The following is a 23016-nucleotide window of genomic DNA, read 5'->3' as shown; positions in this document are numbered from 1 at the left end:
TAAAGACTGATTCCTCAGTTCAAGGGAACTGATAATTTCAAGAGAAATTATCAGTTAAATGTAATTTGTTGCAATTTTTAACCTGATGCTGTTTTTTATCCGAGTCTGTTTAGAAGATCTGAGGCCCTTTTCCCATCCCCGTTCTCACTTTCAGCAGGAGGACATTATAACTTACAATATTTCTCCTTGGAGGATCACAGACATCTCTGACTGTAAAAGCAGGAATTAATGTGCTGGTTTTGTGTACATTTGGGTGCATTTTCCCAATGACTATTTGGACACCTTTAATTATTTGTGGAGCTATGCTATCATTTACTACTTTGCAAACTAGGGCAAATATATTGACTCTTCAGAGGAGCACATATTTTGCCATACTTTATTCTATCTGAATGGGCTGTGACACTGTTCAGTGCCTGAAAAATGTCCTTTGTAGGCACCTACTTAACAGCAATTTTAGACAAGCTGGAAGGACACACACATCTGGGTCTGTGGAGGATTCTCACAGCGAGCTGTATAATGGACATCAAGTTAATTATGAGTTTGAATCATTGTCAGCTACATTTCTAGAGCTATGCTCAGGTCTGTGACATGAATGTCAGGGCAAAATTGGTAAGAGTTAAATTCTGGGCTTTTAAAAGACTCTTTAGCTCTGCTGGGTGAATCACTAAAATGCCAACTTCACATATATCTGTCAATTTGGTAATTGCTAGTAGGTGTGGTTACTAAGGAGTGTGAAATTTAGGTTATTAACATCATTAAGACATATGCCACGCTCCCCTTTTTAGCCCTTGAAATATTTAAATCATTTTAAATCTAATAAATATACCAAGCATGACTTCCACAACTCAGAGGTAGCTTCTAATATTTCTGCTTTTATCTCATGAAGTGTTTTGCATAAAGATGTTTGTGGGAAGATGAGATAGATAACCTTGTATGGGTCTGCTCTTGGAAAAAAGTTAGCGTGTGTATTTTTGATTGATAACTTAGTCATTGAGCAGCCAACCTCATATAAATCATGTATTACCACTGAGCAGCTCTTCCAGTGCTGTCATACATGATCTGTAAACATTTCCAGCCACACTGATTTATATATATATATATTTTATAACCATTGAGACATTATCTGAAACATTTGGAGCTTGAGCAATATTTCCATAATGAAAAATTATTAACAAATATCAGTGTGATCTGATCCATGTTAACAGCACATCCTGGTAACAAAAGTGACCTTTATCCAGGAAAACTAAAGAACTGCTAAGTCTTTGTCTAAATCACTGGAAGTCAGCTTCTGAAATAACAGTATGTTGCTTTATTCTAATCTATTTACAATAAAAAAATAAATTCACTAGAAGGGAGGCAAAATTATGTAGGAATTTCAGTCTGAGCAGCAAGGGGCAAAATAATCCAGAGCAGCCACTGCTCGCCCATATAGTCTACTATTAATGGCAGGGGAATTAATGAACTAACGAGTTCCCTTCTATGACACTGTGAACTCCAGAGTCAACTAAAGGTAAATACAGGTAAAATGTAAAAGAGAATCCATTTTTTACCTTTTCTGCTTCAAAACCCTTTCTTAGCCTAGATATTACAAACTAGTCTTCTGAGTCCAGAAACAATTCTTGTCCCCTAATACAGACCTGTAAGACTTACTGGGTTCACTTGAGGCCAGTCACAGTGTCTGTGGGCAGGATTTAGTTTAAAGAGGAGCTAGTAAATATTCTATTTAAGATGGTTTGTTTATTCTCTGTGTTATCTCTCCTCCTGTCTGTTCAAGATAAAACAACTGAGGAATGTTTGTTTTTTTTTTTTTTGAAGGAGGGATGAGTGGGCTGGGGATGTTCAGCCTGGAGAAGAGAAGGCTCAGGGACAATATGTAAATACCTGAAGGGAGGGTGCAAAGAGGACAGAGCAAAGCTCTTTTCAGTGGTGCTCAGCAACAGGAGAAGGGGAAATGGGCAGAAACTGCAACACAGGAGGTTCCCCCTGGTCACCAGGAAACAGTTTTTCACTAAGGGTGACCTGGTGCTTGCACAGGGAGGTTGTGGAGCCTCCATTCTTGGACTTCTCCGAAGGTTGACTGGCCATGGTCCTGAGCAGCTGGGTCTAGGTGGCCTTGCCTCAGCAGGGCTTTGGAGCAGGGGTTCTTCCCCATCTCAGCCATTCTGTGATCAGAGAATTGTCCTGGTTTCCACACAGGAAGGCTCTGCTCTGCAGCCTGGGCCTGCTGGTAGGGACAATTCTGTTGCAGGTTACACGACCAAGCACATCCCGGGTCAGAAAGTGCTGATTATCCTCATGTGCAGACTATATTTCACTCAGGATCTTCTGGCACTTTTTAACTACTCAAATCCCATTTTGGAGGCTGTGCAGCAGTATGTTATTTATCTCTCAGTAAATTTGGCTGCCTTTTTCATTTCTCTAGCTGCCCTTCAGCAATAAATATTTGATCACCATTAGCTCAATGAGCTTTGCATAACCTCTTAGTATCAGGTTATGTACTAAGATCTTAAAAAAATATAAGACCTTCTTCAAATTGTTTACTCTGAACCATCTGCTTATCCTTTATCAGAACTTGTGGCCCCCAAACTCTACTACTACCCAAGAAAATGAGCAGCTGTTTCCTTATCAAAAATCCATACGAAAGCTGTTCAACCTTTATTAACAAATTTCATTAGCTTCTTGAGGCGTTTGGCTGAATTACTGTGTAAGCAAAGTTCTCCCTGAGACCATCATGCCAAGAAGCAGTGTTCTTACCACTCACACTAAAAATATCACCTCTAATGAAATCAAGCAGGGCTCCATTTACCTTTCCTGATGTGCATGAAAGGAGCCTTTCACTGGATTTTGAAGCCTGAAAGGACAACTAAAACCAACAAACTGGTGATACAGTTTGACCTGCTGCTTTCACAGGTCACTAAGTTTCCCTGAAATTCCAGGCTGTGGAATCCACCCATGTTAGATTAAAGCTGTGCAATCTTCTCGAGTGTCCCTGCAGCCCTCCTCACCTTTCCAGTGTTCTATTGTTCTTTAATATTGCAAATTTTCTTGTTCCCCTTCTTCCCCTCCCAAAAAAGGAGCATCTTCTTGTCCAAGTGCTTCTCCTACCTCACCTCAGTGAACTCCACCTTTCTATTTCAGGAAAAAGGTTTGACCTAAGCACTTTGTTTCCCTCAATAAAGAGTGTCAAATATTCCTTGGAAAAAGTCTCACATTTTGGAAGTAGGTGGGACTTCCACAGCTTATGGTTGGAGCAGTGTTGAAGGTGGTGCAGATAAATAATTTGCTGTGTTACACATCAGTGGTTTGGGAAGATTTTGAGAGTGTTAAAGAGTTAATATACAAAGAAACTAATTCTGACCTACAACACTGAATGGCAATTTAGCATGTTACAGAGATCACGATCCACTGCTCTAAAACATAGGGAAGTCAAGAAGACCCCCAAAACCATGCACAGGCTCTGGATTCTGACAGCAAGGACAAGAACATGATCACACATTTCCTGTGCCATAATCTTGGTGTGGTTGGCTGCTGAGTATCTTTGGAAATCTGAACACTCCATTTAAATAACAGCAATTTTCTTTTAAGGTGATCTGGCAGTTGACATTGAAAAAAAAAAATTGTAGCATTTCCTGTAGTGTAATTTCATTTTTTGGAATAAAAAGGCTATCAAAATAAATAAGGACATGATGGTAGTGTTGCTCACACAATAGAAAATGGCAAAATTGCATTTTCATAATTTCTTTTTTTAATCACTAGCATGTATGAGACCTCCTGGAAATATGAAAGTCAAATCTTTCATCAAGCATTTATTTTCACATATCTGACACGCAATGGCAGCTTGTTGCCTTCTCTCTGCATATTTCACAATATGCTTAGCAGTGGATTTTCCCCCTCTTGAATGCAATGAAATTCCTTTTGGAATATTTCCTTGGAAAGCATGGGATCAGGAGGTGTACTTTAAATATTATGGTACAAAATTTCAAAGTAGCTTTGAAACAACAAACCCATTCTTTTAGACATTTAGTTTAAATACCAGCTAAGATAGAAGGAAAGAGCACACCCATCACAAACTGGACAGAAATTTGACTGTCACAGCTGGGCTCAGAGGTGGTTCAGTGAAGCACTGAAATATGTGCCTGTGTGAATCATTGGAAATGTTTGAGGAAGTTAAGATAACAGTTTTGAACAATTTGTAGTCCATTAACTTCAGGGATTTGACTTGAATGTCCAGCAGAAGCTTTAGAGGAGCAGAGGCCCTTGAAGGGTTTGACCACAGAACACAAACACTGCTCACTCCAACAGACTCGTTGGACGCAGACAGAGTTAATCAAAAGTCACCTTGCAAATATTTTGAAGTGCATCCGTTTACAGCTTTAAATGACAAACAACTTCTCAAAATGTCGAGTTTGATTTTTTTTCAGTCACTTCTGTATCTGCTTTGCAGAGATAATTCAAAAGGTAAATTTCAGTATCACAGAAAGTGCAAGTGATGAAAGTACAGCCAAAATAAATTGATATTAACTTTCACATTAATATTTGCTGAAACTAGTTTTCATTGTCCATCCATCCACCATCACTGCTTTGATTGCAAATACTAACAGAAATGAATTGCTGGTGCAAGCTATTCTTAAATCCCTGGTTTCACTGGATTTGGATTTCATGTCTAATGCATTCCATAATTCCCTAATAACTCTGGGATGTCTTGCTATTGAGCATTGGTTACCCTTTACATGTACAGACTTAAAATCATCTGAAAAAATGCAGGTTTGAAAGGTTCACCTGAAAATGAGGTCTGAACCTCTGTTAATACATAGCACTGCATAGATGTTAACAAAGTTTTTTGTTTGCTCAGCAGAGATTGCTTTGGAGACTTTGGAGTCTTTTCCTCACTTCAATTATATTTTTCCCTTTCTTTACAGTGATTGAATGAATGATGTTCCCAAAATCCCTTGTATAAAAGAATTGGATTTAAAGGGCTGGAGAAAGTGGATTCTAATAGAGGAGATGATAAGCTTATTACTGAATTAAAAATCAGTAATACTGAAGATGAGGAAGTTCAACCATGTCATTATTTTTTTGGGGGGTAGCATTTTCATCCTATATAATTACTTTTATGCAAAACCTACAGAAAGTAATAGGAAAGATCATCTCCAGCATTCCATAATCTGCAGTGAGATTTAGAGAATTATCCATTTAATAGTGCCATGAATTTATATCTCCATTTTCAAAACTGCAAAATGTGGAAAATCACCATATTTTGCTGGTACACCTTCCTAACTCTTGCTTCTCCTTCAGCTCATATTTTCCCAAATGAAGTAAGCCCATGCTGCAAAATACCAATTTAGGAACAAGGAAGGCTCTTTCCACTCTTTCCATCCCATCTGTGGCACTGGTTTAGGAAAGCCATGCACAACAGAGGATTGACCAACCCTTTGTGGTCACACGCTGTGTCTGTATAAAACAGAGGACCCTGCCCTCACTCCTGGCTTCAAAACTGCTCCACTGTTTATTGTGGAGCACCCTGATCCCTGCTTTCACACTGAAAATTGCTTCCAACAGCCAGGCTGCAAACTTTTGTAAAATACAGCAAAATCAAATCTGGAAAGGAGCATTGGCTCACACCTGGGAGTGCAGGTGCTGAGGGGAGAATTCCTTACACTCCCTGCCAGCCTCGTGTGTGTGTCACAGATGGACAGCACTGCCTTTGTGATCGTTGAGGCTGCAAAGAATCTGCCAAATAGAAATTCTGAGATTGTCCCAATATCAGAGACAGTCCAACAGCCAATCAATACACCCAACCATAGCAAGTGATCATATTTGATCTCAAAAGCTACACAAATCTCTTAGTGCTTCTTAGGAAAGAGGATTATAGTCATAATTCTTGCATGCAGATACTCCTAGATGCTGAGCACATAGCAATAAAGAGTGATACATCTGTTGAGTTACTTTTTTATCCACATTTTTTGTAGCAATCAAAAAATAACAGATACGGCCGGACTTAATTTGCTAAAAATATATTGATGCTTTGAGACAGCAGGTGCAAAGCTAGTCAGTTAAACAAAATATAAAGTTATACCTTTAACTTAGATTGGAATAGACTAAATTTCAAGCTACAAAAAAAAGTAATGTAAATAAATTTGAATAGATTGTCCAGTGCTGAAGACAGGAACCTTCTGTGATGCACAGAATTCATTATGAGGAGAGTCAAAGACAAATTCAAATCTTCAAGATCAAATGTGCATCACAACATAAAGACACAGGGGGCAAGAAGTCTGCACCATCAGATAAGTACTAGCTTTTTCGCCATTTCATACACTATTGTTCTGGCATCACCTTAATTATGGATTATATTAATATTTCCTGACAGTGCATTAAGGAAAGCAACCAGTGGAACAGTCATCTCCTTCTGTTCTCAGACAAGCATTTTAAACTACTGCTGCCATGTTCTTCCTGATGGACAGCTCCAGAAAAGCTGCAGCAAATCTGCATTCAGCCTGTGAAATTTAATCTTAAAAATCCCTCTATCTAGTCAGAAAAATCAAGTGTAATTTTGTTTGCCACCCCAATAAGGCTCAGATTTTTGCTATTCCTATGGCACAAATCCCTTCTTAAAACTGCTTTAGCAGAAGAGGACACCATGGGATTCCTTTTTATTGCCTCTCTCTGCATCCAAATCAAAGTCACCTGGCTGACAAGTACAAAAGGTAATTCTCCCCAGCAGCCAGGCTTGTAGATTGACATCATGGAGACACTGACCTGGGTCCCAGCCTTCTTCCTTCTTCCCAACAGTGATAATGACAACCCTAAGAGCTAAAAAATGCCCTCAATGGCTCCTCTGTAAAATACAGTGGTGTTGTCTTTAAAAATTTCAGACTGTCATTTAATCTCTAGCTAAAAATTATCTTGGCATTTATAGTGTTTGCTATGGTTCTTCTGCTCCAGGAGAAGAGAAAATAACCACCCCCTGCCCCCTGAAAAAAACCCCAGAAAAATCTCCCCCAAAAAGGGCCAAGAAAAATCCCTCAAAGAGAATCTACATTCTAAGACAGACATTTTAAAACATGTACCAAATGTCTCATTTATACCGGTTTCAAATTATTAAAAGAAAGTAAAAGGGCAGAAGGTAACTGCAGGCATAATTTGGAAATGTCAGTTTAAACAGAGATGTTGTGTTGTACACTTTGATCAGAAGAAACTTATTGCATTTATAATGGAAAAAAATGCCCAGAATGATTTTCAGACTCAGTGTTGAGATTTCAAATCCTAAATAATGTCTCAAGATGACAAGGTTTGACTTGGCATCACAGACAGACTATAAATTCATAGGCCCACTCCATCATTTGCAGTGAAGGCAGCTTGCACTGGAAGTCCTGTCTCAGTCCAGTGACATATTCCTGCTTTTCCAGCTGCAGTGATTCAATTTAAATGCACCTACAATGAGACTGAAAATGAAATCTGGAAATCAAACTGAATGCTGGAGGATTTCTTCAATTTATAGAAGCCACAAATCTAACCTTGCTGTCTGATGAGCTTTGTTTTGGTGGGTTTGGGGGATGCCCCTCCAAGGCTCCTTGCACAGAGCCCATCCTAGATGTGCCTGGGTCACTCAGCACTGTCTGTCCCTCTCTGCTGACCAGGACAGACCCATTGCCATGCAAAGGGAGTCCCATTTGAAATCTTAATTGAAAGACTCCTCGTGAACAGTCTGAACTGACTCACTGGCAGCTGAAGGTGCTTTTTAATCACAGAGAATAAAGACTTCAATCAATATGGTTCAAACTATTTGCCCCTGAGCAGTGGAGCGGTGGTTTGCTTCCAAACACTGCTTACAGCCTCAGGCTCAGGGCCAGGAAAACTTAGCCCCCTGAGTTCTCAATACAATTATTGTTTTCTCTATTATCTTGCAGGGGTGTTAATTTGCCTCCCAGTAATTAACTTCCCTCTGTGGCTGTCAGGAAGTTTAATCAATAACATGAGCAGATACACCAAGCTGCCATTCCGTCTGTGACCAATGCTTGCCTCCCAGCCCTTCCACCCCTGTGGAGGTGCCCCTGTTTTAATAAAATGAACAGGTGGGATGTGCATAATGTCTTTGGAGGGTAGGTGTCTAAACTGTTCCTGTGTTTCTTCAAAAATGATGGTACAGCTGATAGAATTGCCCCTGTTCCAAAACTAAAAGCATTATACAACTCCTGCTAAAGCTGCATCTGGCAAATAAACTTATTAAAGTTTTACATGGCACTGCGCTCTGAGATACTTCAAACACTGTGTTGACATTGTAATAAGAGGAGGAGCAGAAGGCTTGATCTAATATAATTCTACTTATGTCCACCATGTACAGGACATAATGTAATTCCCTTCAAAACTAGTGACAAAATCCACTCATTCTTGGTGGAATTCCAACCTGCCTTGGCAGCTTTGGGCTTTCTTTATTAAGAGTGATGTCACTCTGTGGCCTCTCTTTTCTTCTAGGGCAGTGTTGTCTGTTCTGATTCATAGCTTCTTAAATCTTCTCCTGGAACAGCTTAACACTGCTTATTTACTTCAATATGTTTTCCAAGAACATTTTTCAGTTTCATTCATTCTCTTCCCTCCTTTATTCTCCTGTGAATCATTCCATGTTTATTTACCCTACGCAGTTTTCAAACTGTAGGAGTTGCCAGCATGTCCAACTAAGGTAAATTTTGGACCAACAGAGTTTATATCTATATCTGCCCATAAGGAATATGTTTTATGCATTAAGTGAATTTATAGTTCTGTAGAAAGATAATAAAGGATTTTGGGACATCCATGTTGCAAGACTACTTCTAAACTACATTGAAGTCATAAAAATATTTATCAAAATAAAAAAAAAGAAAAAAAATCCCAAATAACCCATAGATAAAATTTTAAGACATTTTTCTTGAAAGCTTACTGTGACTTCCAAGGAACATCCCTTTGAATGGGAGGGATAGAAACATTTTAAGGAGTAATGAACCAAAATGAAACCTGACAGGATGAAAGGAATGCCCTTCAAACGCTGGGACTTACAGAGACAGCTGTGGAGTCTGGCTTTTTGGTTTCTGGAAAGGGAACTTGCTGTCCAGGTCATATTTAGGTTGCAATAAGAAACATGTTTCTTCATTGTCGGAAATGTGAGCCCTTCCAGGTAGCAGAGTCTAGGCAAAGTTATCTCCTGCCCAGCAGAACTTCTGAATTAATCCACTATTTATAGGATGATATTCTGGTTTCACTACCAATTTTGACTGAAATTATTTCACCTTTATGTGGCACCAGGAGACTTTCCAGCCTTGTGAGAGAAGGATTTTTGGTTTCGTGTTCCTATGACAGGCTGACATTACTAGCATTAGCTCTACAACATACACATATACCTGTGTGTTTGTATATTTATACACATCTCTAACATCTATCATAGAACAACAGAATCATTAAAGCTGGAAAATACCTTTAATATGACCTAGCCCAACCACCAACCAGCACTACCACCCTGTATTCCAAACATTTTTAAAATGCTTCCAGAACGCGTGAGTCCACCACTGCCCTGGGCAGCCTGTTCAATACTTGACAACCCTTTCCATAAAGAGATTTTCCTTAATATCCAATTTAAAGCTTCCCTGGTGCCGCTTGACACCATTTCTTCTCATCACTTTTAACATTTACCAGAGGTTCCTCAGAATTACGTATATAAATGACTGACCAGAGGATCCCTGTTCCCCACCAATTCCACCGCCATGCTGATACTTATCCCTGTTCTTTCCTTCTTGCAGAGCACAGGGATGAGAGGAGCTACCCTTGCAGCACTCCTCACTCCAAAAAAAAATCAACCAAACCCCTCAAAATCTGCCTCACTGCCAGAATCATCTAAATTTGCTTTCCTGAGGTTTGTGTAGCAGCTGGATTGTTCCTCGTCAAATAGTCTGTCCAAAAGGAAGTGTGGACCTCCTTTCCTCCTTGAAAAACAGAGTCCATGTCTTGCAGAAAACACACATTTCTTCCCTTCTCTTTGTCCTTCAGAAAGTTTAAAGGAGAAATCCTTTGCTTTGGAGAAGGAAATATTTTAATTATCAGGAGAGATGGCTGATTTAGCCTAAATTGGAGGGAGAAGGGGAAGGAAAATTCAGATTTACTGTCTCCTGTCTGAAGAAATAAGGTTGTTTCCAGCTGCACTCTTCTGCTTCTTTGAATTGGATTATTTTCAAACATATATTTCTTGGAACACAGCTGCTACTTCTTTGACAAATTGAGTAATGCATCACGAAGAACTAAAATTCATGGCAACATAAAAACAAATATATGTTCATTTTTAGCACTTTGTTTTCTCCAGGCTTTTGCATCATGGTCGGATATTTTAAAAAACATCTATCTTTTATAAATCTCTTTAATAACAGCTCCACAATATTGAGGCAGCACTTTAATGAACAGCAATCACATCCAACCATTTGAAATGTGGGTCCCATGGTTTATATCCTCTCAGACTTCCAGCTTTGTGCTTTCAGGTCTTGATTTACACCTGACAATGGTATTTGACTCGCCATCATATTTATTGCCCTGATTAAAATTAAAAAAATATTTTTATGGAATAGGAATGATAGCAATGGTGGTCATATTGTTGGAGCAGCAACAGGTCTGCACAAATAATACAGCAAAATGTGTGATAAAATGGGAATTAGGAGACCTTTCTTTCCAGAACTCTCACCCTTACACTAATTGTAGCTCCCACTGAACTTCAAGGAGGTTGCAGCTGCCTGGAGCAACAGGCAAAATTATTTTTATTATTTGTAATAAATGGCAACAAATAAAATTGGGGTCTGTTGTGCTGACTGCCCTATAAAGATATAATAAGAGCCAGGCCCCTCTGAAGAGCTTGCAGTCTGAACAGAAAAGTCTGTTGAAGTGTAGCAGAGATTAAAATTTATATACAGGATGCTACAAAATATAAAGTCAGCTACTTTGGATAAAACAACCAGGAATAATCTTTGAGTAAGTGCAAAATTTGTTGTTGTTGTTCTTGTTTTGGGGTGTTTTTTTGTTTGTTGGTTTGGTGGGTTATTTTTGTTTGTTTGTTGGGTTTTTTTTTTTTTTGAGGATTGCAGTAAAGTGTTTAACCTTCATTTTGAAATGTTTATTAATTTTTAAATTTTTTTGCTTCATAACTTTGATGTTATAATATGAAACCAAAAGTTGACATAACATTTCATCAAGGTGAAGTATTTTGACTGATTCAAAGCAGAGTAAAAGAGGAAAACTGCAATATTCATTATAGAGGATTTCAGAGGAATTAGAGGCATTTGGAAAATTTTAGAACATTTATAAAAATTTAAGATAACTTTAGAATTCTAAAAATCCTTTCACCTTTTCTTTTCTTTGCACAGTTTTACTCAAGAGCCCTTTTGGTGGTGACATGAGTAGCTTCAGCAGCTTTCCTTGGTTGTTTATGTGATGCCAGTCTTCTTTCTTACTCCTAACCTGTAAGAAAAAAAGCAGTCAGTATTTATATTAAATAATAATCTTGTTTACAGCACCAGCAGATAATCAGCCCTGAAATGGACACCCAGCAGGGCTGGCTGACTTTGCTGCTCCATGTCACTTTTTCTGTAGGGAAATAAACTTCTGGAGCTACTAGAGATATTTCCTAAGGTTTTTTTCAAGGAGAACTTCTGGCCTGAATATTCTTGTTGGCTGTGATTGTCACTGCTTTCCCTTATGCAATATTATCTGTTTACTTTGGCTTGCTGATAGAAGGAATTGTGCCAAAGGAAGGCTGGAGTCCTATTAAAACCAGGTGTAGGCAAATGATTAGCAGAGACAAGGAGACAGGTTACTTTGAAGGAAAAACATGACAGGATTGAACTAAAACTTCAGCTGATTTTTTTTTTATTTTTAATTTAATGTAAAGTTTTGAGTTCCTTAAATAGATTTTAATCTGTTGGGCAGTAATCTGGAAAGGCATTATTACAGACACATGCCTCTGGAACATCATCTTACAGATGGGATGAGTCTCAGAAGGGGAATGGCACAGCTGGAATGCATCAGGAGTCACACAGGGTTCAGGCCTGTGAGAAAAATGGTTAGAGGGTCACACATCCTATCTGAAAACTGGTTTTCAACACAGCCAGGGTCTGTCCCAGGACTTGTTCTCTTTACTTTCTTCAGCAATGACTTGGAGAAAGTGCCCTCTCATCAGGTTTGCAGATGTTGCCAGTTTGAATGAGTGAGACAGAAATCTCCAGGGTCAGGGCTGGCATACAGGGGAAGCTGGACAAGCTGGTGGATCAGCACAACCAGGACCTGGTGAAGTTCAACGAGGCAAAAAGGAAAATCCTGCTCTGGATAGGCAGAGCATCAGCAGGAGCTGGATCTGCCTGGCCAGGAGCAGCCTGACAGTACCAAGGCCACATTTTGGGTGATTCAAAGGAGGGAGCAGATCAAGGAGGAGATTAGCCTCAGTGCTTTTTGGACTACATTCAGATGCTGCATCCACTTTTGGACTCCACAGTACAGGAAAGACATCAGGGAGCTGGAGTGTGGTCAGGAATGTCATCAGAGAGGTGGGGGCTGGAGAAGCTGCCCTGAGAGGAGAGGCCCCAGGGGGGGATTGGTCAGCCTTGGGCATGGAGACCTCAGAGAACACAGAGCAGCACCTTGTCTGCAGGGACAGGAAAGAGAGCCAGGCTCTCTCTGTGTGGGGAGAGACAACAGGCATCAAGTGAAACGAGAGGGATTCACACTGGGGATATGGAGAAATTTATTCCCCACAAGGGCACTTGAGCTTGACTGCAGCAGAGTCCAAATCCTGACTGGAGCAAGCTCTGAGAAAGTTAATCTGATGTCAGAGTTGACATGCTTGAAGCACAAGATCATCTCTCCTTGGACTACAGACTGCCCAAGGAAAGAACAAGTCTGACTTAACATCTGATCCCAGAACTGGTTGAAGAAGCGAGCTGGCTTCCTGAAGGAGCAGTGCTTTGTACAGAGGAGTGATCATTTGCAATTCACACTAAGAGGGTGAGAAATAAGGAAATGCAGTGGAGAACAAGAATTCACTGGAGCTAATTTGGAAGCTGTCTGCAGCGCTCTGACTTGGAGCAGCACATCAGTTGATATCATTTCTTGTTCAGACACCATCACACCCTCATGTGTTAAAGACCAGTTGATTTTTGTTACTTTGCCTTAATCCCACTGTAACATTTTGTCAGAGCCAAAGCAGAACAGTTTTTGCATGAGGTATTACTCACTACTAGACTGTGATGGCAGAATTGTGATACCTCTAGAGCAAGTTAAAGAACTTGACTAAAAAAGAGGATGTGTGTATGAATGACTGATGTACAGATTTTTAAGGGAGAAAAGAGTTTCCTTAGAGCCTCATTTAGAGAAATGATAAAGCAGCCCATTACAATTGCTCTCTATTGGTAGATTTTGACATGATAATGTTAAAAAAGGGGTTTTCTCCTATACACATATTTTTACTGAACTTTGTTAAATGAAAAAAACCTCTGAATCCTTATTAATATTAGAAAATGCATTGGCTATATAAAATTGTAAATAGTATGTTTCAGTCAACAAAAATTCTTACATTTTTTCAGTTATTGTCAGGCTGCTTTTGCCCAGAAAATATACTTGCTTTTTTAGGGTTTAAATATTGTTTAAAAAATTAAAATTGATTTTGGGTAGATGATGTAATCCACAATTAGACAGGATTGTATATTTACTGAAGCACTATGCTGTAATTTCCAATGCTGAAAGTTTTGTTTCCATAAGATTATATTATTTCATTGGGATAAAATGGCTCATCAGAAAATATGACATGAAATTAAACAACAGAATAATCCTTAATGGAATGTCATCTCCCCAGAAACTGCCATTTCTGGAGACTGAGAGAAGGTGGCTGAAATTTCTTGTGAGTTATTTTGCTATGAATCAATTTTTTCCTTAGCATATCACCAAATGCAGATTCTTTTTAAGCTGTGCTTTATGCTCTCCTAAATTGTACATAGATTTTTCACCTCAATTATTGTCACATGTATGTTGTCATCTATTTCAGGCATAATAAGAACCAGCGGGGGAAAAAACCCCAGTATTCTATTTCCTTTGATAGAAATCCATGTCAAATTTGAATTTCCTATTTACTTAGGAGTTCTGGTGTTCCATTAGCACATCTCTGAGGGTTCCCTGGGCACAAGCCATGGCTTAAAGGAGCTGTTGATTCCCTGCTGCTGTGCCTGCACAGGCTCAGGCTCTTCCCTGCCTTTGTGCAGAGCGTGTCTGGGCTGTGAGGAGGAAATTGCTCCAACATCCTTAGTCCTGAGCTAGTCCCTGTTGCACTAACTGGGGAAACAGTGCCTATATGATTTAAAAGGAAATTTCAGGAATGACAGTTTCGAAGCTCAGTCCTGGACTTGCTCTGTTTACTCTAAAGCAAATAGGAGACAAAAGTGCAGTGGTAAAATTTGGTATTTTCATATTTCCAGCATGACACTGCTGTCAGATGTCAGTCTGTATCACATCTTATAACCTGGTGTTCTGGTTTGAAAGCAAAAACAGTGAGAGACTCCAAGTCAGAAATACAGTTTATTAGGAAAAGGGAAAAAGAAAACAAAATACACTCAATAATACAAAAAAAAAGCCACTGACAGAGTCAGAATACAACCTGACACCCTTTTTGTCAGGGTGTTGGTAGCAGTCCAAATTGGAGTGGCTGCAGTCCTCCTGGAGTGTCAGATGAGGTTCTGTGGGAGCAGTGATCCTGTAAAGGGTGTAGTCTTCCTTTGAAGATTCAGTGGAAAATCCCAGCTGCTCCTCTTGGGAATCCAGAGGAAAAGGCTGAGTCTGGTGTCCCAAAACCCCAGATTATATCCAGGTAGGAATGCTTGGCTCCTCCCTCTGGGCGGGGCATCTCACAGTGGGACACTGTAACTTTTATCAGTCACACAGTGACATTCAATAGCCCGTTAACAGCAGATGTCTCCCCTGAGAGAGGATTGGCTGTGGAAGAGATAAGGAAAACTGCTCATTTAACAGAAGACAGCTGCCATACAGATGGGAAATGGAATACATCTTGCTTCTCAATCTGGGACACCCAGGCAGGTATAAATCCATTGACTTCCAAGGATCCCTCACAAGGGATCTTAGGAAACAAGCTAACCCAAGACATTTTGGCAGCCTGGAGAAGTTCCACAAACCACTCAAATAAACAAAATCAGAATTGTGCTGTGTAGATGGGACAGTCTTGTACAGGCCTTGTAGGAATATGCCAGGGAAAATCAAAATATTCACAGCAGAGGGATCAGTGCTCCTGTTCTCTTCCAGCGGAGAGCAGGTGCTGGAATCTGAAATGCAAGGAACTCTCAGAACTTTGCGCCTGTAAGCCAAAGTTTAGAATTAAACACAAGATTTGATCTGAGACCTTGGAAAAGGCTTCAAAACTCAGGTGCTAGAAGCGAGAATGTGGATTTATAGCTTAAAGCACAGACACGTTAACCTGAATAAAAAGAAGCTTAGAGTCTTAGAGTTTAAGATATAGAAATAAAAGTAGTTACAAAGGTAAACAAGGAGCTCAGAATGCAGTACTGTAAATTTGTCATAACATAATTAGCTAAGAAACTTCCACTGTAACATAAATCCATAAGATGAAATATTTAAAGATTAACTCAAAAACATAAATATCCTCCTTAGTAGTGTTTTATTTGTCAACAAGCCCTCTAAAGTCATGTAACTAGGAGTCTTGTGACCTTCTGAACCATGCTGTAAAGATGTGAGCTGAACTTACCCTTCCTACTTATGTAGAAGATAAGAATATAAACCACATAATCAAAAACAACTCAGAAGCTCCATCTCTAACTCATTCAAAAATCCTTCTCAAATCCCCAGAAGCAGGCACTTTTTTCCTGTGCAGCAGAGCACTGTCAGATCCTTGGATGAGGCTTCCTGAATTTTTCTGGCCTTTACCAGCTCTGTCTGCTGAGTGGTGACCACTGCACCCAGCACTGAGCCCTGCTCTGACACCAAATAACACTGTGGATCCAATTTACATCTCTGCATCTCTAGGTATTTCTCACAGCCTAAATATGTCTTATATTCACCTGATTTCAGCAGGAATGTTTGCTCCCATTATGATATTTCTCATTTATTCTTTCCCACTGAAATATGGGATGCCATTTCCATCTCCAGGCACTGTTGACACAAGGAAGATTTACCTGGCAGTAAGGAGAAGTGAAAAGAGACACAACCAGCCAGAAAATGAACTTGCTTGACCCATCACTGCATATAATATTTTACCTTTTTTACCTTATTTGCAAATAATTAAGTATATATAAAATCATATGGAGTGTACTACCCATGTGAAAATAAAAAGGAAGTGGTGCAACCAGATTTTATGTGGTGTCAAGAATCATGGTCTAGTTTTTGGGGTTGTCCTGCACAGGGCCAGGGGCTGGATTCGATGATCCATGTGGGTCCTTCCAAGCTCAGGATATTCCCTGATTTTATGAATTAAAGTATCAGTTTCTGTGGCCCCTGGGACTGTAATACTGGCTGTTAATCCTCAGGAATGGCTGGCACCGTGTGTTGATTAGAGTGTAATAGTTTAATCATCTCTCAGTGTTAGGAGTTCATGTTGTAGTTTCACAGATCATGAAATGTGTCTGTTTAAGATATGGGCACATTATCTTCTCTTTTTTTTTTTTCTTTTTTTTTTTTTTTTCTGCAGCAGGCACTATGTAACCATGCTCATTTTATCTCTGTCTCTCCTCCACCTGCATTATGGAGCTCATTAGCAGGATCAGACAGGACACAAGGGTAGTCAAAGATGACGCTTATTACAGGGAGAAAAAAACATTTTCTGATTGGAAATGCTGTTGCACTGCAAGCTGAGGAGTGTAAACCTTCCTTATCACTTCTAAACACTGCATGGAGCAGTTGTTAGCTGTAGAGATTAGTGCCATCGAGCAGAGGACAACAAAGTTCCTTAAATACGTGGTTAGAGCAATGTGAGGGCTGAGAAGGCATCAGCTGAGCCTGATGTTTCCAGAGGGAGTTGCCTTTGTTTTGGCTTCACGAAGCTCATTTTAAGGAGCTTTACCAGCTTTACCTCAGAGGAACAGAAGGGAAAAGAGGTCTTAGGAATTAAGCAGATAGTCAGGAATGTGGCTTTTGGATTTCATCCCCACCCAAAGGCGTCAGAGTATATATATACATATATACCCTCAGTTCTCTAAATCTGGTAGAATTTGTCTGGTTTTTACAAGCTGCAGCTCTGTGCTTTTTAAAGGACTTTGTATCAGCTCAGTTAACCTTACTTCCCATCACTTTTTTTTTTTTTTAATGACAATTTTTAATATTTTTAAGTCTTTAGGCTTGTAAGGCTTTACCAAGCCAATGGGACAAGCCAGCTATAATCTGTCACACCTTCTGTGCAGACCTGGGAGGGACTGAAGTCTGGGAGGGGCAGTGTGAGGATGTCACTGAGCTCAGGAAGGAATGAAACTCTGATACTGTCTTTGAGCTGCCAGTGAGTCAGGCAGTCTTTTATTCTGGCCAGGATGTGCACCGGAAATCATTCCAACTACATGTCTATTACAAGACTTTGCACATTCTATGCACTTACAGAAAACAAAGAATTCTTTGGTTCTGTGTTACTCCATTCTTTCATTAGTTAGTGTGTGATCTTCTATTGGATATGGATCCCTTTGCCTTTCATGCTCATTTGGTCCTGTTCTGTGGCTCCCTTAGCATTCTTCTCTCAGAGAGAGAGACTCCAACTTTACCAGGGAGATTGTCATCAGATTAATGTCTGATTAATATCTGATTACCTCCTCCATATCTTCTAGATTCCCAACACATAAATTTTAAAATCTCACATCTCCAAAAGTCCCTTTTTATTTGCTGAAGCTTATCAGGCCCTGCCCAGCCTGACCCAAAGCCCTGGTGGTTTAAAGATAAAACCAACAACAGAGCCCAGCTCCCCTCCCCCTTGGCAAAGGGGAACAAACCCATGAACTAAAGTTGGTTAAAAATAAAAAGAATGTTATGGCATTTCCAAAAAAGAATCAGTGAAGTTGGACTGGGCTCTGAGAAACATAACCTAGAGAAGCTCGTTGCAGTGAGGGTTGGACTATAAATGTCCTTTCTGACCCAAATTATTCTCTAATTCTAAGGAAAGAATTATTATCACTTGGGAAGGAAAAAACAGAACTGTTTATCCCAAAACTACACTAAGATTCAGAGAGATACTCACCTGGTAATGTAGAATTTATTAAATATTCCCATTAAGTCAAATTGTTAGCTGTACACCCAGGAATTAACATTCTTGATGGACAGAGGATAAAAACCAACTTAGACAAAATTAAGGAAGGGAAAAAGCAAAACATAAAAGGCTCCAAATACTTGATAAGATGAAGAAACAGTTCATTTCCCTCATGCCCTAAAGACAGCACAGGGGCTATGCAAAGACAAAGGCATGAGGGCAAAATGAACAACACATTCCCAGAGGAATTATTAAAAACATTTTATTAAACATAAAATCATCATATTTGCCCCTTGATTTTAATTTTCTACCTTCTACCTTGAAAGAAGACCTTTCAATACTTTTTGTTTTGTCATGAGTCTTCACCCTTCACAGAAAATACTCTGCTGAATTGGGACTGTTGTATTCCATCACTGCCCTGTGTCCTTCAGGATGTGGTCAAGGGCCACTACAGCCTATTTACAAAAGATCTTTTTCTCTTCATCCATAAAAAAGAAAATATTTTTGCCTGCTTTGTGTAAAAATATTAAAAAACCTAAAGTAAAGCTAAATCAAAAGACTTAAGAACAAGGAAGTTAATGGAGTATTCTTTGATGTGAGTGGACGTTTTCCCCAATCAACTCTATTCTATGAGGACCTAAAATTGCACCAATGTTAAATATTATGATTATGTTCGTTTGAAGAGGGAGGCTACTTCAGGCAGAGGGATCTTTGCTTTTATATCATCTGCTGAAATATAAACTATCCAAAAGGAGCATCTGGCAGGGTGAAAGCCAAACTGTGGGATGAGTGACTTCATTGCAAGAACAAGCTGAAAAAAAAATGGATTGTGAGGGGTGGGAGGATAGCAGCAGGCAGAAGGGCAGGCAGGGAAACATACTGATACACAACAAGAAGAAAAAAAAAGGATAAACATGTGCATTCAAGCGTGCCACTTGTTCTCACGTATTTCCCCAACCCTTTTAATGATAGTTTATTTAGGTCTAGAAGTTATACATCATTCTACTTATGGAAACAGACTCCCTGATTCATAAAACTCTGTTAATAAGATTCTTTCTGCACATCTTGTGTGGACTAAGCTACCAGAACAAGTCACAAAGCATGGCATGTTCACAGTAACAATGACCTTGTGATTGAAGAACTTCTTCCCACCACTTTAGAGACAAAAAAGGAGTTATGGGAACATTTTTGAAGTGTCATAAAATTTTGAAGTACCATAAAATGCTTTGAAAGGCTCCATTTTAATTGTAAATACTTATGAAAGTCTAATTTAATGGCTTGTGTCGGGTGAAATAACATATATATATAAGAGCAATGGCCTGTAAAATCACATTTACTTGCATGTCCTAAGTATTGGAATATACTTCTTTTAAGACAGTGTCTGATGTTCTTCAAATGAGTCAATAAACATTGATCATTAAATGCACATTTGCTTTCAGATCCCAGATTTGAAGGTAAGAAGCTCTGACTATTATTTAATCTTCATATTACCCAGGTTGAGAAATAAGGACAATGCTTGTATTTGCTTTAATATTAATTTAAAAATTATATAAGTATTGGATTTTGCTGGCTTTATGCTAATATTACCAATAAAAAATGTAGTCACCTTTCTAGTTGCAAAGAGTTAAAATGTTCGATTTTAAAATTTCAAAAGATTGAGTCTGGGAAAATAGGCTCGAGAAAAAAACAAATTAAAAGTTAATTTCTGCTGCAAGAATAAGCATAGCTGCATAATTAAAGATTATTATTTTTTTTTTTAAAGATGAATTCAAATTATTTATGAAGAGGCTGCCTATGAATTATTTCCTGAACACATCTGCTGTGATGCATTTGTGGACAATGGATTCTAATTTCCAACGGCGCTACGAGCAGCTGGAGAGCAGCATGAAGCAACTCTTCCTCAAGGCCCAGAGAACGGTGCACAAACTCTTCAGCCTCAGCAAGAGGTGCCACAAACAGCCCCTCATCCGCATGCCAAGGCAGAGGTAAGGGTCTTGCTTTGAAAAGACAGGTGTCTGTTCAAGGAAGGCAGGGATCTTCCCTGAAATCAAAAATGTAAACCCTCCCTCTGAATTATTATAGTTTTGAAATTAAAAGGCTCTCAGGCAAAGGTATGGGAGTAGGAATAACAGTTCTGTACTAGGAAAATTTGAAATACACATGCAATAGTACAAAAAAACAAACAAAAAACCCACTGAGAGAGTCAGAACAGGCCCTGGCACCCTGTGGGTCAGGGTGGTGGCAGCAGTCCCATCCCATGGTGGCTCAGCCCTCCTGCAGTGCCAGCTGTGCTTCTGCCGGAGCAGGATCCTGAACAAGGGGGGAGTTTTCCTCTGGAGCTCCAGGGCTGGGGGAGATGGGCCTGGGCTTCCTCTGGGAATGCAGTGGGGAAGAAAGCTGCTCCTCTGGGAATGCAGCGGGGAAGAAAGCTGCTCCTCTGGGAATGCAGTGGGGAAGAAAGCTGCTCCTCTGGGAATGCAGCGGGGAAGAAAGCTGCTCCTCTGGGAACGCAGTGGGGAAGAAAGCTGTTCCTCTGGGAATGCAGTGGGCAAAGGCTGCAGTGCTGTTCCCAGGTCAGATTGTATCCAGGTAGGAATTCTCGGCTCCTCCCCTGGGCAGAGCATCTCCCCATGGATGATGGAATTTTCTCAGCCATGCAGGGACACTCACTGGCCATGAACAGAAGAGATCTTCTGGGGGGAGGGTTGGTTGTGGAAGGGATAAAGAAAACTGCCCAATGAACAGAAGAGAACTGCCCATCTTTAATAGGTGGCAATAGAATACACTCCCAGCTAAACCTGAGACAGTAAGGAGTGCTCTATGAAATCCTGAGAAATCCAAACATGGCAATAAAATCTCCTCAAGGCTGTGGATGTGGGAATGGTACAGGCACAGGGTACAGTCCTTGTGTTTGTAGGAGTTGAATAGTCCCAGCTTGCAATATCACTCTATTCCTGTTCACCTAAATACAATGGGAAAGGCCAGAATAAATCCTGATTTGTTTGTGACTGTGCAGGATAGGAGGCGACTTAGAAGTGATATGAGCACAGATTCATCATCCCATTTGGTTTGCCTCTGTTTTACAGAGCCATGTTTTCTGTGGCACTTGTCCAGGTGTAACAGTGCCAAAGAATTGTGTACAGAATCCTGAACAACTTCTCTGGAGCAGGCACAACTGTTTTAGGAGCTTTGTGGGTCATTATACAATGTATGCTACACACAATTGATTTCTCGTCTCGTTTGTCAAATATGAATTAGATTGCAATGGATGCCCGAGGAAAGAAAATAGAAGAGTTTCAGTCCTTCCTAGAAACAGAGAGAAATCCTGAAAGCCAGCTAATCAAATCTCTACATTAACATAAAGTGGATATACTCGATTCCTTGTTGAAAATTGCTTTGTTGAAATTAGTGCAGTGACACTACAGTAAATCTGAATGAGCTTTTAGGGACATTGTTCTCCTGAGCACAAGCATTGTGTCCAGTGACTCCTGCATTTAGCACGTTTCTCCATTGATTTTAAAGAAATCTAGTTTAGGTTCAGTGTTCCAGAACTGCCAGGGATACTTTACACTCCTCTGCTTTCGACTCTGCTGTTGCAAGCTCAAGCACCATCAACTCCTCTTTGCCTTTCAGTGGCCCTCCCCCTTCTTTCAGGTAATTGTGCTTGTAGGTTTCATGCCCTCTTTCTTCTACATATTGTGCTTTGTGCTGTGATCTGTTAGTTGAAACCAAAAAATTCACTTGTGAGGTCATTTCATGATTAGAAAACATTCTGCCAAGAGAGGTTATATAATCACTGCAGAGCCTCGTATCCTCTCGGGTGTGTCTTGGCCATGACCTGAATGAGCATCCTGCAAAGAGATAATTCACCATGAACGACTTCTGCAGGAGCCCAGAGCTCCTTAAAATACAAGAAACAGTCCAGACTCACTTTTGCCCTCACCAAAATGTAATAGAATCGATTTCAAATAATTGAAAATAACCAGGTCTTCTAAAATAACCTCCATAGGGCTTTGGAGCAACTTTTGGTTGCCATAGATAATAACAGTGATGAAGATGAAGTGAGATTTGTAAAGTTGCAAAGATTGATCAAAACAAGGATTTCTTGTTATAGAATAGATTTGGTTATTTCATTGTAGAGTTTGCAACTTCACAATTTATTTTTTAATATAAAGATGTAGCACTTTGCCAAAAAGATATGGACAGGCTGGGAAAGGTCCAGACAAGGGCCACAAAGATGATCCTAGAACAGGAAGCTGCCCCATTAGGAAAGGCTGAAAGACTTGGGTTTGCCTGGCTGTGAGAAAAGACTGAGGAGAGACCTTGTTTCCATATTTAAAGGGGGTAACAAAGAAGATTGAGACTCCCTTTTACAAGGAGTTGCGTGGAAAAGACAAGAGGAAATGGGTACAAGGTACTGCTGGGGAGATTCTGAGTGGACACAAGAGGAAAATATTGCACAATGAGAACAGTCAGCCACTGGAATAACCTCTCCAGGGAAGCAGTGAACTCCCTGGTGCTGGGCAATTTTAAGATGCAGCTGGACAGGGTGCTGGGTCATCTTTTCAAGGCCATGCTTTTGCCAAGAAGGTTGGACCAAATGAGATCCCTTCCAGCCAGAAAGTATTCCATGATTCTATCGCAGTAAATGTTACCAGCAATGAGTCTGCCTGTTCTACAGGGAGTTGCACCAAACTTTCACAACAGTTTGATTTTGCAGTGTATCTCAAACTCAGAAATATCATCACTTACTTTTGAGTTAATTATGTCTCATT

At 39.8% G+C, this 23016-nt stretch overlaps 1 protein-coding gene and 1 long non-coding RNA gene across 3 annotated transcripts in view; one reads left to right on the top strand and one right to left on the bottom strand.

Annotated features, from left to right (window-relative positions):
- BRINP3 (BMP/retinoic acid inducible neural specific 3) overlaps positions 1–23016 on the top strand; it is a 199927-nt gene that overhangs the window by 141669 nt on the left and 35242 nt on the right. For both annotated transcript variants that reach the window (XM_002189920.7, XM_012575151.5), the window contains exon 7: positions 20004–20226. In XM_002189920.7, coding sequence (XP_002189956.1) covers positions 20004–20226 — 223 coding nt within the window. The remainder of the gene's footprint in view (positions 1–20003; positions 20227–23016) is intronic.
- The window catches only part of LOC140684617 (uncharacterized), a 43240-nt gene continuing 22015 nt past the window's right edge, over positions 1792–23016 (bottom strand). The window contains exon 2 of the long non-coding RNA XR_012057136.1: positions 1792–14982. This is a non-coding gene — a long non-coding RNA (uncharacterized lncRNA). The remainder of the gene's footprint in view (positions 14983–23016) is intronic.

This window comes from Taeniopygia guttata, chromosome 8 (assembly GCF_048771995.1).
Source record: "Taeniopygia guttata chromosome 8, bTaeGut7.mat, whole genome shotgun sequence".
In the NCBI taxonomy this organism is placed as follows: domain Eukaryota; kingdom Metazoa; phylum Chordata; class Aves; order Passeriformes; family Estrildidae; genus Taeniopygia; species Taeniopygia guttata.
Note: the sequence above shows the minus strand (reverse complement) of the source record. Positions and strands in the feature narration are given on the sequence as shown.